This window comes from Nilaparvata lugens, chromosome X (genome assembly GCF_014356525.2).
Source record: "Nilaparvata lugens isolate BPH chromosome X, ASM1435652v1, whole genome shotgun sequence".
Lineage (NCBI taxonomy): Eukaryota > Metazoa > Arthropoda > Insecta > Hemiptera > Delphacidae > Nilaparvata > Nilaparvata lugens.
In genome coordinates, this window is record NC_052518.1 from 100,031,972 (window position 1) to 100,045,562 (window position 13,591).

Sequence of the window (13,591 nt, forward strand, 5' to 3'; positions counted from 1 at the left end):
AATGGCTCAACTAATTCGTATGAGGAAGAGGAAACTATACCAGATACGATCACAACCAATAGTTGAGAACTATAAAACTCTTTTTAGATTCAACCATGATATATATCACCATTATCCCTACAAAAGAATAAATACAAAAGATAGCTGTTAAAAAATAGCAATCACAAAATAGGAAATAGGCATTTAAGAAGATGAGAGTGTAGACGATTATAAGAAGGCTATTGATATTATAAGAATATGCTGAAGATTATTATAGAGATGACATTTTTTCACGCTATTATTTCAAAATTCTAAACTCAACTAACCTAAAACTCTATTCATAAATAGAAAACAGAGCAGACGACGCAAACACAAGCGGTGCCCCCTACTTGCATATTTAGCGCTTCCGTGAGCTATAAAAACAAATTAAGGCTACAAAAGCGAATCAGCTGATGAAAAATCTTTAAAATACGTGAGCATTTGCTCCAGAGTTCAGGAGCATAAGGTAAGAGTATAAGGTAAAGCTTATTCATATAAAAATGAGCAAATGCTTTTGCTTCTACCTTTTGCTCATGAGCAAAACCTTATGCTCCATGCTCTTGCTCATGAGCATTTGCTCTGGTTTTATTCATATGGGCCTTTGTGTCTGACTTTAATCCGCGAACAAAGTTCAGTAACTTACTTTTTGTGAATAGTGTGCATAATATATTCTGGATATTGTTATACCTTGTGTTGAGCCGACTGCTGGGCTGACGAGACGGGCGTTCCGTGCAGGATTGACCCTGCCGTTGACACTGAACTTTTAGCAGCTGCAAGACCCGGTGATAATTTCGCTCCTAGCTGCTGACTTGACCCCATCTGCAAGCAGAATACACAATTACAAATTCTATCGAGTTAACCAGAGATTGATGAACGAAAATCAGATTGTCGAGTTAACCGGAGATTGATAACCGAAACACAGATTGTCGAGTTAACTAGAGATTGACAACCGAAATCCAGATTGTCGAGTTAACCGGAGATTGATAACAGAGACTCAGATTGTCAAGATAAACAGAGATTAACAAACGAAAACCAGATTGTCGAGTTTACTGTAGATTGACAACTGAAACTCAGAGCGACGAGTTAACCAGAGATTTACAACCGAAAAACAGATTGGCGAGTTAACCGGAGATTGACAACTGAAACTCAAGATTGTCGAGTTTACTGGAGATTGACAACAGAAACTCAGGTTGTCGAGTTAACCAGAGATTGACAACCAACAAACAGATTGTCGAGTTAACCGGAAATTGACAACCGAAACCCAGATCATTAAGTTAACCAGAGATTGATAACCGAAACTCAGATTGTCGAGTTAACCAGAGATTGATGAAGGTATGAAGCCGATACCTCAATGTTCAAATTGTGATTTTGTGTTCAACCAAACTTTTGGTTGTGACAACTTCGAATCTTTCCATTTCAAATCCCATCCATCCATACCACATTAAACAATTGAAATTCAATTCAAAAAGTTCTTCATTCCTCATAAAATACAAAACAATATAATTAACAATCTGCTGTCAGTTCTACATACTCTTACAAGTACTCATACATGAGGATAATATTTTTGTACAATGAAAAACTCAAACAAAATAATTGAAGTTGAATCAAGTATAAAGTGATCTTCAAAAAATTTTAATCCAGGTTTAATCATGATTGAGATTCTCAACTCATCAGGGAAGAAATAATAATATTATAAGAAATAAATTTATAATATTTATAAGAAAAATAATGCTAGTCTCTTTTATCTTTTCTCGATGACAATTGCAGTCGTTAGGTCATGTCAGAGGCCCTGAAATTGATCAGTTACGACCTGAAAACTGACACCAGACCTGAGCCAGCCAGGTATTATTATTATTATTAATGATAATTGTAATAAAAATATATTCGCACATTGATGAGCCAAGTAGTTCTTGATGTGATCTTGACACTGTGAAGAGTCGTTTCGTGTATTTTCTGTAGATTTTCTGGTGCCCAATACATAAATGGTAATACAAAAGCTACAAGAAGGCATTAGTCGCATTTCCCTACCACAGCAACAATAGACTATTGTTTGTAGTGTTGCCAAATCGCCCGATTTACTGCCGCACTCTATAAATATATAGAAAGATACTATAATACTTATAATATACTATAACCTAGTTGATAGGAAATGACATTGGGTAATACGGCAAGGCAGAACATCCGAAAGGATCTCTCTGCCGATAAAAGTCATAAGAATAAATAAATATATAAAATATAATATAGCACTGCAGAAACGCAGCAGCAAGATGGATAGCACGCAATTCATGTTGAAGCTTTCAGCGCCCGTAGATAATACAGGCTGCCTTTTATTGCTTCAAATAGAATATCTAATAAAGCACGTCGAGCACTAGAATACACTCGCTGCTGGAAAATTGAAACGATTCTTTCTATTATTCAGTATATTATACAGTGTATAGTATATTATAGAGATCAGTTGGAAGAAAGGCTGGAAAGCTGAAGGAAGACTTTGGAGGTAAGGGGACTGAAAATTAGCCGATCAAAAACAGAGTACATGGTATTGGGAAACAATGATGGGCTACCCTTACAGCTTGAAGGAAACCAACTCCAACCAGTTGCAAGTTTTAAGTACCTGGGTTCAAGTGTACAGAGAGATGGAGGGCTTGATGTAGAAATACAGCATAGAATAAATTGTGGATGGATGAACTGGAGAAAAATGAGTGGTGTTCTTTGTGATAAGAGAGTGAATTGTCAAATGAAGGGAAAAGTGTATAGATCAGTTGTGAGGCCAGATATGCTGTATGGAACAGAAACATGGCCCATTTCAAAGAAACAGGAACGAAAGATGGAAGTGACTGAGATGAGAATGTTAAGATGGATGTGTGGGGTTACAAGAAGAGATAAAATAAGAAATGAATTGATCAGAGGCACTGTAAAAGTTGGACCACCGGGAATGAAAATGCAGGAGACAAGGATGAGGTGGTTTGGGCATGTACAGCGACGGGAGGAGGATTATGTTGGACGAAGAGTGCAGGATTTGTAAATGGGATAAGGCACAGCCAAAGATGAAGAAGAAGAAGAAGAAGAAGAAGAAGAAGACAGTGTCCCAAGAAAGGTGTAAGAAACAAAGACCATACATTCTACATGCAATTTGCAACAAAAAATGTCTAGTGAATTTTCTTTTATTGACCTCAGTTTTCGATATATATATATATATTGGATATTTTTGAAAACGTCAATGATTGGAGAACTATCAGTCAACATCTAATTCAAATTATATGGTTGGAAAGAGGAAGAAATTTTCAATATTCACATAAAAGTGTTTTCCAAACGAGGTTATGGACTATTTTAATCAAAATTATTGAGAGAAACAGTTTTGGGTTTATCCTGTTGATTCTCTCCCAATCATTAATTTGATATTGTGATTGTGGAATGTAATAAATAAAATTAGAAAAATAATTTGATCCTTTGCTTGACTTTTTTGAACTTTATATGAGCGCTCAAAGTAGAAAAAAGTACATTTGTTAAGTTCAAAGCCAAATTTCAAACAGTTTCTACGGTCATACAAAGTTCAAAAAGTCAAACAAAAATATAAATCATGAAATTTTCTGCTCTTTCCAACAATATCCTTAGAATTCAAATTTGACTGATAGTTTTCTAGTTATTGAAGTTTTTCAAAAATATCGAAGAATCGATATATCTTGAAAACTATGGTCGATATAAGAAAATTTTATTGAACATTTTTTGTTGCAAATTGCATTTAGAATCTATGGTCTTTGTTTCTTACACCTTTCGTGGGACACTATGTATATAGGGCGATTTGACAACACAGCGCGACTAACGCCATCTTGTAGCTCCTGTCTTACCATTTATGTTTTGGGCACCAGAAAATCTACAGACAAACACGAAACGACTCTTCACAGTGTCAAAATCACATAAAGGACTACTTGGCTCATCAATGTGCGAATATATTTATTGCAATTATCATTGAGAAAAGAAAAAGAGACTAGCATTATTTCGATTGTTAAATGTGGTATGGATGGATGGGATTTGAAATGAAAACTAGACACTTTTTTTGCATGTACAATTTATGGTCTTCGGCTGTTATAGCTTTCATGGGACACTCTGTATAGGGAAGGCAATAAAGTAGCGTATTTACCTTATTCATTTTGCCAGTATTGGAATGAGAAGTGCGGACATTTAGTAGCTGGGACTGCGATACTACTGGCGGGGGTTGCGGCTGCTGCGGTTGCGGCATTGGCTGCGGCATTGCTTGCGGCTGCGGCTGGTGATGCGACATCACCAAGTGGGGAGTCGCACCGTGTCCCCCTGGCATGAACATCTTCGGTCCTCTTGGCACCTCTACCACCTGAAAACAATAATAAATAAATTTAATTCCTTCAAAAAATACAAACAAGCAATTAAAACATAAAAAGTACAAAATATCTAAAATACAATACAATAGGTCTATAAAAAATTTAATTCTATTGGAAATTAACCTACTCAACTATGGGAAACCCATGTACTAGAGTAGGTGTTAGTAGTAGTAATAGATTCTGGGTGGGGGTGCAAACTGCAAATACGTTGGGTAAGTGAGCTCACATATTGTTTGAAATTATGTTTTCTATATGATGTCTTCCAGTTGAAATAATCCAGTTCTTAACGGCAGTTTTGAATGTTCTTGGGTTTTATATTGTCTTGATTTGTGCAGAATTGTACAATGCATTAAACATTTGCAATTTAGTGGCAGTTTGTATAAGATTTTGTAATAGCAGATTGTATGATTATTATCTAATAAAGTCAAATTCAAATTCGATTTATTTGCCATAAATTCAAAATCAGGTAGACGTCATGCAGTTAAGTATAAAAAAGGCATCAACATATTATTGGTTGATCATAATTATCTCAATACCGGGTGATTCGAAAAGGACTTTACAACTTTGAAAATTAATATAAATCTTATTAAACAAAGTATAGAGCTGGTTTTGGTGTTGTTTTAAAGGAAAACATTCCATCTTGTTTTGGTGTTGTTTTAAAGGAAAACATTCCAAATTTTGACTCGCGTAGTCCGCTAGTGTTACGCGCTGGCAGTTACGTCAAAGATGGCTGCCTTCACTGGACCCGAGCGTGCTAGCTGTGTGTTTTGCTTAGAAAATCGGCATAGTGTACCTGGATATGTTGTAAAAATTTTTGATACCACTGATCGATGAGGATGACCGAGAACGAAATGTTTTCTTAATGTAAGATGGCGCATCACCACACTATCTGACTGACGTCCGAGATTTTCTTAATGACCGCTTTCCAAATCAGTGAATTGGCTGTAATGCGCCAATTGCATGGCTCCCTCGTTCCCCAGACTAACACCGCTGGATTTTTTCTTGTGGGGTTTCATAAAAGATATTATGTATGTACCTCCTTTGCCAGCCACTCTACCTAAACTTAGAGCAAGGATTTGCGCTGCTGTTGAGCAAGTTACACCTGAAATGCTAGTGCGAGTCTCGGAATAAACCGACTATCGATGGGATGTCTGCAGGATAATCAACGGAAGTCAAATAGAAAATCTTTAGTTTAAGGTGAAAAAACTTGGAGTGTTTTCCTTTAAAACAACACCAAAACCAGCTCTGTACCTTGATTAATAAGATTTATATGAATTTTCAAAGTTGTAAAGTCCTTTTTGAATAACCCGGTATAATGTTAAATATGGAATAATAGTGTGCAACACTTTGCAAAATGTCAAATGTAATATGGTCTTCTTGAAATGTATGAAATTAATTCAGGGCTACTTTCTTTTATAAGAAAGAAGTTGTTATAATTTGTATTCTTAATCTATTATTTAATTAATTTCAAAGGGTACTATAATTCTATTTTATAAGTAATATGGTCTATTCATTTTGGCTCGACTAGCATAAGATGAAACTTTAGCATTAGCTGATAGTTTTCATTTTTTGTGTAGTTGAGAAGTTGATATTGTGGTAATTATTCATATTAAATGAAAAAGACTAAGAAATTGTCAAAAAACCACAGGTATTTATTGATACTTAAAAATACCGGTTTCGGTTATTACGCCATTGTCAATCTCTGATAAACCTGTCAGTATAAATTTTATACTGATAGAGTATCTTTATCTTATAAAGTTTATCAGAGATTGACAATGGTGTAATAACCGAAACCGGTTTTCTAAGTATCAATAAATCTGTGTTTTTTGACAATTTCTTAGTCTTTTTCTTTTAATTAGCTGATAGTAGTTAATGAATAGTTATAAATATCAGAATATTTACATACAGTACAGGATAATAAAATAGAATTTCTACGAGTAAGGTTTATAATCTGCAAAACAATTATTTTATAATGTGAAGTATAACTATTATTATATGATGTTAAAATGAGAGTGTTTCAATTTTTAATGTAATGCCATTGCAATACACTGCCAAAACAAACGATTTCTTGTTTTTGGCAGTGTCAGAGACTGTTTTATGTAACTTTTAGATTGTAATATTTAGTTGAATATTGTAGTACTTAGTATGTCACCAATTTCTCCTAAGCTGCGTACAGACTTATGCGCCACAAACACGCGCATTTCACTTTTCAACAGGTGATGCTATTATGATTTCTGTATCAGAACATTATATGTGTAGAGATTATAGGATTGAATATATGTGTATTGACGTGGCCTTATCATAGAGAGAATATAGCATAAGAAGATATCTCATGGTTTTGGGCGTTTTGTAGAACTATTGCTGGATGGCTCAGGTGGGCCGTCCACTGGAACCGATTTCGTCCGAACTAGCATCGGCTGAAAACTACCGAACGATCCCCCAACAAAAAAAGCTATAGATGCTCGTCCATTGCAACAGGTTCATACGTCCATGCACGGCCGTCTCCGGCCGATCAAGTTTTCGATCCGAATTGAATGGGATTTTCCGGCTTTATCCGGACGAAGTCGAGCTGAGACAACATCATCCTAACCTCAAAATTGTTTCACAGTCTTGTTTGTTTTTGTTTTTTGAAGTTGTTCTCTTTAATAAAGTTCAAAACAAACAATGAAACAGTGGACAATGTGGGTTTTTTGAAACAATGTAGAATGAAAAAATGATAAGTTCGGTTCAAGAGCATGTTTCATTGTGGGATATGAGAGACAAAAGATATCATCGTCGTGATGTTTATAGAAATCTGTGGACAAAGATTGCTGAACAAATAGGATCTGAAGGTAATATTATTGTAATGAATAACTAATTTAGTTGATATTTGTTTATTCAATTTTCAAAATCTCAATATAATCATTGTTTATTAAAACGTTTGGTGGCTATGATAGTAGTTAATTCAATAATTGGCAACCAGCCTACTACTGAACTAGACTGACGTAAACAGCTCCAATGGACGACCATATTCGGCCGAATTAACGGCTGGCAGATTTGTCTGATCCAATGGCTGAATGAATCGGTTGAATACGATTCCAGTGGACGGTTACCCTTAAGGTTAGAGGATTTCACTTAACAGATGAGTATCTAAATCGTAATAATTTTATAAATATGACAAATTGTCTCAATTATTTTTAAAATGAGAATATTGTTTGTAATGTATTGAGAACTCTATGTGTTCTCTTGGCCCTCGATGCTCGAGGCTCTGTTTGTGTGTGTGCCTTGCAATGGCGATCACTTGATGTGTTTCCTAACAATTGTATCCTGTATCTTAACAGTTGAATATACTTACTATCAATTATATCATGAAGTTTATTTCTTTATCAATGCCTGAAGTGAATACTTTACATTGTTAAACTGACAATGCCTATTGATAACTTGTTTTATTTTATGACAAATAAAAAATTTGTATCCTTGTTTATTTTCCAAAATTCACTGTTAACTCAATCCGATAGACTTAGTAGTTAGATGTTTTTAGTGAAGCTATGTGACGTTGGTAGTCTCTTAGGGTAAACGCGCACTTGCACGGCCAAGACCAAGAACTTGCAGCCAGGACAACCTGAAATGATATGGAGCAACGCGCACTAGTCGGACCAACACACGACAAACGCACGACCACAGCAGTATGCTCTGGTCGCACAGACAAATTGCCAGACTAGTACATTTATAAATGTAAATCTTTGGTCTTGGTCTTGGACGAGGTTGTGGTCGTGCTGTTGCAGACCAGTACTGGTCTTGGTTTTGGCCGTGCTAGTGCGCGTTTACCCTTATGTTGTGCCCTTTTTACACTCTCATCCCAACAAAACAGTAGTAATAGACATTAGTCGACAGTAATCGGTTTGATTTAATAAAAAAATCAGCTTGTAATGTGGAACATAAACGACTTATACCACGGGATATCTTCTTATGCTATTTTTTCTCTATGATTGTATCTTCTGGCTAAATAAAATTGACAGATTAATTGAAAAACAAATCGATTAATTGAAATACAACGTACCTGATGATGGTGATGATACGGGTAGCTGGGATCCTGATTGGAAACGGGCACAGGTACTGGAGCAGGGGGTGGGGGAGGAGGTACATTGGGACCTGTTCTATAAACAGTGGTCATCGCATGGGAACCTGGAGGCTGCTTTGAGCTCTGAGTTGAATACTCTCGCGGCTTTTTCAAACTCAGATCCAAAGTAACTCCTTCAGGCTCTCTTTCTCTTTCCCTTTCTCTTTCCCTTTCTCTTTCTCTTTCCCTTTCTCTTTCTCTCTCTCGTTCCCTTAAAGCCTCTCTTTGCTGATGTTGCTGTTGCTGCTGGAGTTGTTGCTGTTGCGCATGTTGCTGCTGCGCATGTTGTTGCTGCGCATGTTGTTGTTGCTGATGTTGTTGCAGTTGCTGCTGCTGGAGTTGTTGTTGGTGAAGATGTTGCTGCTGTTGCTGATGATGTTGCTGCTGCTGCTGATGATGTTGCTGCTGCTGCTGATGGTGTTGTTGCTGCTGGTGTTGTTGCTGCTGCTGCTGGTGTTGTTGCTGCTGATGTTGTTGTTGTTGATGATGCTGTTGCTGTTTTTGCTGCTGTTGCTGTTGCTGCTGCTGCTGCTGCTGCTGCTGAACCTGCTGCATCTGTACACAAAAGAACTTATTAACAACATAGAAAGAATTTTTTATTTTATTAAAGTTTTTTCTTAAATATGTGTAACGCCAAGAGAATTGATCAGGGTAACAGAGCTTACTTTGCAAATAGAGGTTTAATGAAGTCTAGACTAATATCATGCACGAAAGTAAAACTATATCAAACACTTATAAGACCGGTAGTGATATACGGCTGTGAAACTTGGGTTCTCAACTCCCAAAATATGAACGCATTGAGGATTTTCGAAAGAAAAGTAATGAAAAGAATTCATGGCCCCATATGCGAAAATGGAGAGTGGAGAATCAGAAGCAATGCAGAGATAAGTAACATTCTGCGTGGAAATGACATAGTACGATTCATAAAGTCTAGAACAATCAGCTGGCTGGGACATGTGCAAAGAATGGATAACAATAGGATGCAGAGGCAGATGCTTGTTGGAAGAATGGTGCAGGATGTGGAAAAAGATCTAGCGTGCCCAGGAGTGAGGAACTGGAGGAGACTGGCTAATCAGAGAGATGAATGGAGGCTAATTGTTGAGGAGGCCAAGGTCCACGCAGGGCTGTAGCGCTTCGTAAGTAAGTAAGTATGTGTAACGCTAGTTCGCCTCTATGGTGCACATTGGGTGACGCTAAATGGACTAGAAAATAATGGCGGTCAGACAAACTTATGTTCTACTACACAACATCTCAAAGAAATTGGAAATATACAGTGTATATGTGGGCATTTGAGACTCATGAACTTTATTTGTGTTGTGTATCTGCCATATGCTAAAATTAATGAATAAATTGCGGGTGATGCTCACATGATCTTTTTACTTGTGTGTGGGTAACTAATGGAAAGTTTGTGGGTGATTTGATGAAATGATAAAACGTCCATGCCTACCGGCAGGATTCCAACCCACGACCAAGTAGTGCTAGCAAACTGAAGGGTGCAACGCTTCAGTCGTCTCTAATATCCTGGCCGGTGATTATGTTACCGGAGTTAGCATCATTTCACAACGTTCTAAAAATACTCAAATCATACATTCAATGTACTCATCAAATAATACATTCATATACCTACAAAATGCATGTATAATTCATCAATAATTAATGTATTATTCATAATTTTTGTACTTACTGTATTTTTTGAATAAATAATATTCTTGATTGATTGATAGAATTCATATTTCGTGAAAATGTACATGCGATTAAGACATGATCATCTTTGATTTGAGATTCAATTTACTCTAATTATTATATACTCTAGCTATGTTGACATTTCCTTGTATGTTTGAATCGATGAAAAAAACAGTTGAATTGCAGGTGTGAGTGAAGAAACACACGTTGAAGCTGGGTTCCCACATTTGTTTTCCATAGCTCTACAGCCCATTGTGGGCTATGGCCTCCTCCACAACATTCCTCCAAGCATTTCTATCCATTATATCCATCCTCTATAACCCATCCTTATCTCATCTTCCCATCGTATTCTTGGTCTGCCTTGTTTTTTCTCGAGTGAAGTTTCTCTTTAAGCACTAATTTTGGCATTCTGGTTTCATCCATCCTATAAAAAATATGTCCGAACCATCTTATTCTCTGTGCCTTCATGAAGCGTACTATACTACGGCCTTTTATTAATATTTCAAGTTCAGAATTGGTTCTCCTTCCCGACTCTTCTCCTTCTTTAACAGGACCGTACACTTTTCTAAGCACCTTTTGTTCGAATACACTTGAATTGTGCTGGTCTTCCTTAGTCAAAGTCCACGATTCAGAGCCATAGGTAACTACAGGTCTTGGGGGTTTGGGTTTGGGTTCCCACATACCAGTGACCGGTACAGTGAGAATATTATACCCATAATTTCTAATTCATACTACGTCGGCCATACTGTGTGGAAACAGTCAAATTGGAACTCATTAAAATTATATCTTCACTGTGCCGCATATGGGAGTACCAAATAAATAACATAAATACTGAATTACACATGAATAAAAAAATACAAGATTAAACAAGGAAAAATTGTTATAAGATTTTCCACTTTTAAATTCTAACTGACAATAATTTAAATAAAGCATTAATAATAATAATAATAATAAAAATATACGTGAGGCTTTTATTGATGAGTTCCTGACGGAAGTTCCAACTCGCCTGGATATATCATTTGAGCCATTGGGCCTTACGACTGTCATACTTCAGCCGGGACTGACAGTTTAACGTGCCCATCTGATAACATGGGAGTGACCTGTTCAAAAACTTTTGGCTCTGAGTGGGTTTGAACCCAGGATCTCTAGGTTGCTATACAAGCACTCATCCACTAGACCACGGATCACTCCAGCTTTAGTAAAGCATTAAGAACATGTGAAGATATATGCTTCCAACACAACACGCCATGAACATTAAGGCTGTGCAAGGCTAAAAATAAACTGGTGATATTTTTAATAGTTTTCCTATTTGTATATTATCAAGCTATCAAAATGAAAAAGTTTTCTCAGGAAAACATTACTTTTTGAGATATGAGCGCCTGGAATTTAAATCTTTGGGACAGAACATTTCAAATTCGGGGTAAGAGATAGATCTATGAGATTCAGAGGATACATTCTTCATGGTATTGTTGATTGAATAAAACAAAAATTGTCTGAAAATATAGATTTTTGAGTAAGTTATTCAATTTACCAAAAATGATTCAACTAAAAGTTATGTTTGGCCATTTTTAGTAAATTGAATATTATTCTCAAAAATTGGATATTTTCATAATTTTTTTTGTTTTATTCAATCAACAATACCATGAAGAATTCATCCTCAAAATTTCATGGATTTATCTTTACCGAATTTGAAATGATCTGTCCCAAGAATTTAAACTTCAGGCGCACATATCTTAGAAAGTAATGATCGAAAAAAGATGTTTCCGTGAGAAAACTTTTTCATTTTGATAGCTTACTTGATAGTATACAAATTGAAAACTTTGAAAAATATCACCAGTAGAAAGTTTATTTTTAGCCTTAAGGTATGCGCACACCGATGCGTACAAATTCGTGGTGGAATTTTCAGTACTCATAATCATCATAAGCCCTACTATTACTTGCTGTGGTGGCAAACTCTGAAAAAGATGAAAGGCCGAAAATGTGGGTGCATGCCATTAATAAAGATAGACATCAATTTGGAGAATAACATACTATTGTACCACAATTGAGGAAGGATAGACAGCTATCCTTATATTTTTATAATCTGCATGACTGAGATCATACAATATTGGATAGGTATAAATAATCTCCAACAATATTGTTCTGTGTTAGCTATTTTCCTACTTGTGGTCGTGCAATGTGTCTTACTGTTTACAAGGCAGACGAAACTAGAGTTGTTCCAGAACTCGCCACAAAATTTGCGATGCGAAAAAGCGCTGCAAATGCTGCATGTAGCAAAAGTTGCGAATATTTCGCAATGCATTGGTTTGCGCCAGCACATACACCGCAATGGTATTAAATTTCCGTATGGCTAGTTCTCCGAATTGAATTCGCATCGCTACAAAACCTCGCAATATATTCGCGTCGGTGTGTGCCTGGTATTAAGAACATATTAATCAAAATTCGGTAAAGGGGCAGTTTTGGGCTGAGCCTGTTGTCCTCTTCCAACCATTTTATAATATGATTTTTACTTGTATCATTTTAAATGGAATAAAAATACTTGCCTGCACAACAACAAGTCCCTCCTTGGGCAGATCCGGTTGAGAGTTGGGCTGCTGTGGAACGAGACTGACAGTGGCCAGACCATGCGCTTGGCTCTTAGCTTCCCGCACGAAAGACCGGTCGGTCGTCTTCAGAATGGACGAGATGGTCGGCTGCTGAGTCTGGGTGGGACCCTGGCTCTGCACCTGGCTCTGCGCCTGGTTCTTCATCAGTTGCATTTCGATGACGCCCAGCATGAGGTCCTTGACGGTGAGCGGGGATGAAGCCGCGTCAGCGTCGGGGTCCTCCCGCTGGACTCGCTCCCTAGCCACGATCCCTCGGCTCACCGCATCAACGCCCTTCGGAGAGCCCTGACCTTCGTCGGCCGTCTCCTGTCCAGACAAACGCACTTACAAGTTTGCAAAACAACAGTCACAATACTCTAAAAATAAACCGTAAACAAACTCAGATTCACGTTTTCAACTCTAGGGCCCGTTTCAGAAAAGACACAAGTTACATATAGTATATAGCATATAGTACATTACTATATAAAGACCTGTCTTTTATATAGTTGACGTCAAAATCTCTTCCTGTCACCTTTAATTTTTTTTAAATTATCAGTGTCAATGTTGTTATCCATCACGAACTGCTTACTATTAAATAACGTTTTGTCATAGTCATTCAATCTCAGCTGTTTTCCATGCATGGAATCAAGGCGGTAAACAACTGTTTGCAGAACAAATAAACATATGATTCTCATTACAGCATTCTCTACTGTAATGAAACCATATGTTTTCTTTACAGTCGAGTATGTTTCCTAGGTCCGAAATGGGAACAGCAAAACTGCTACAAAAAACCCCTTCCGTCCTTGTGACGTGAGATACTATTTTGTTATTGAATAGAACGATTATCAGTC

At 36.9% G+C, this 13,591-nt stretch overlaps 1 protein-coding gene across 1 annotated transcript in view; it reads right to left on the minus strand.

Moving 5' to 3' along the window:
* LOC111058670 overlaps positions 1–13,591 on the minus strand; it is a 123,393-nt gene that overhangs the window by 17,259 nt on the left and 92,543 nt on the right. The window contains exons 16-19 of the mRNA XM_039442152.1: positions 12,699–13,067; positions 8,413–9,027; positions 4,157–4,366; positions 706–837 (exon numbers count right to left, since the gene is read on the minus strand). Coding sequence (XP_039298086.1) covers positions 706–837; positions 4,157–4,366; positions 8,413–9,027; positions 12,699–13,067 — 1,326 coding nt within the window. The remainder of the gene's footprint in view (positions 1–705; positions 838–4,156; positions 4,367–8,412; positions 9,028–12,698; positions 13,068–13,591) is intronic.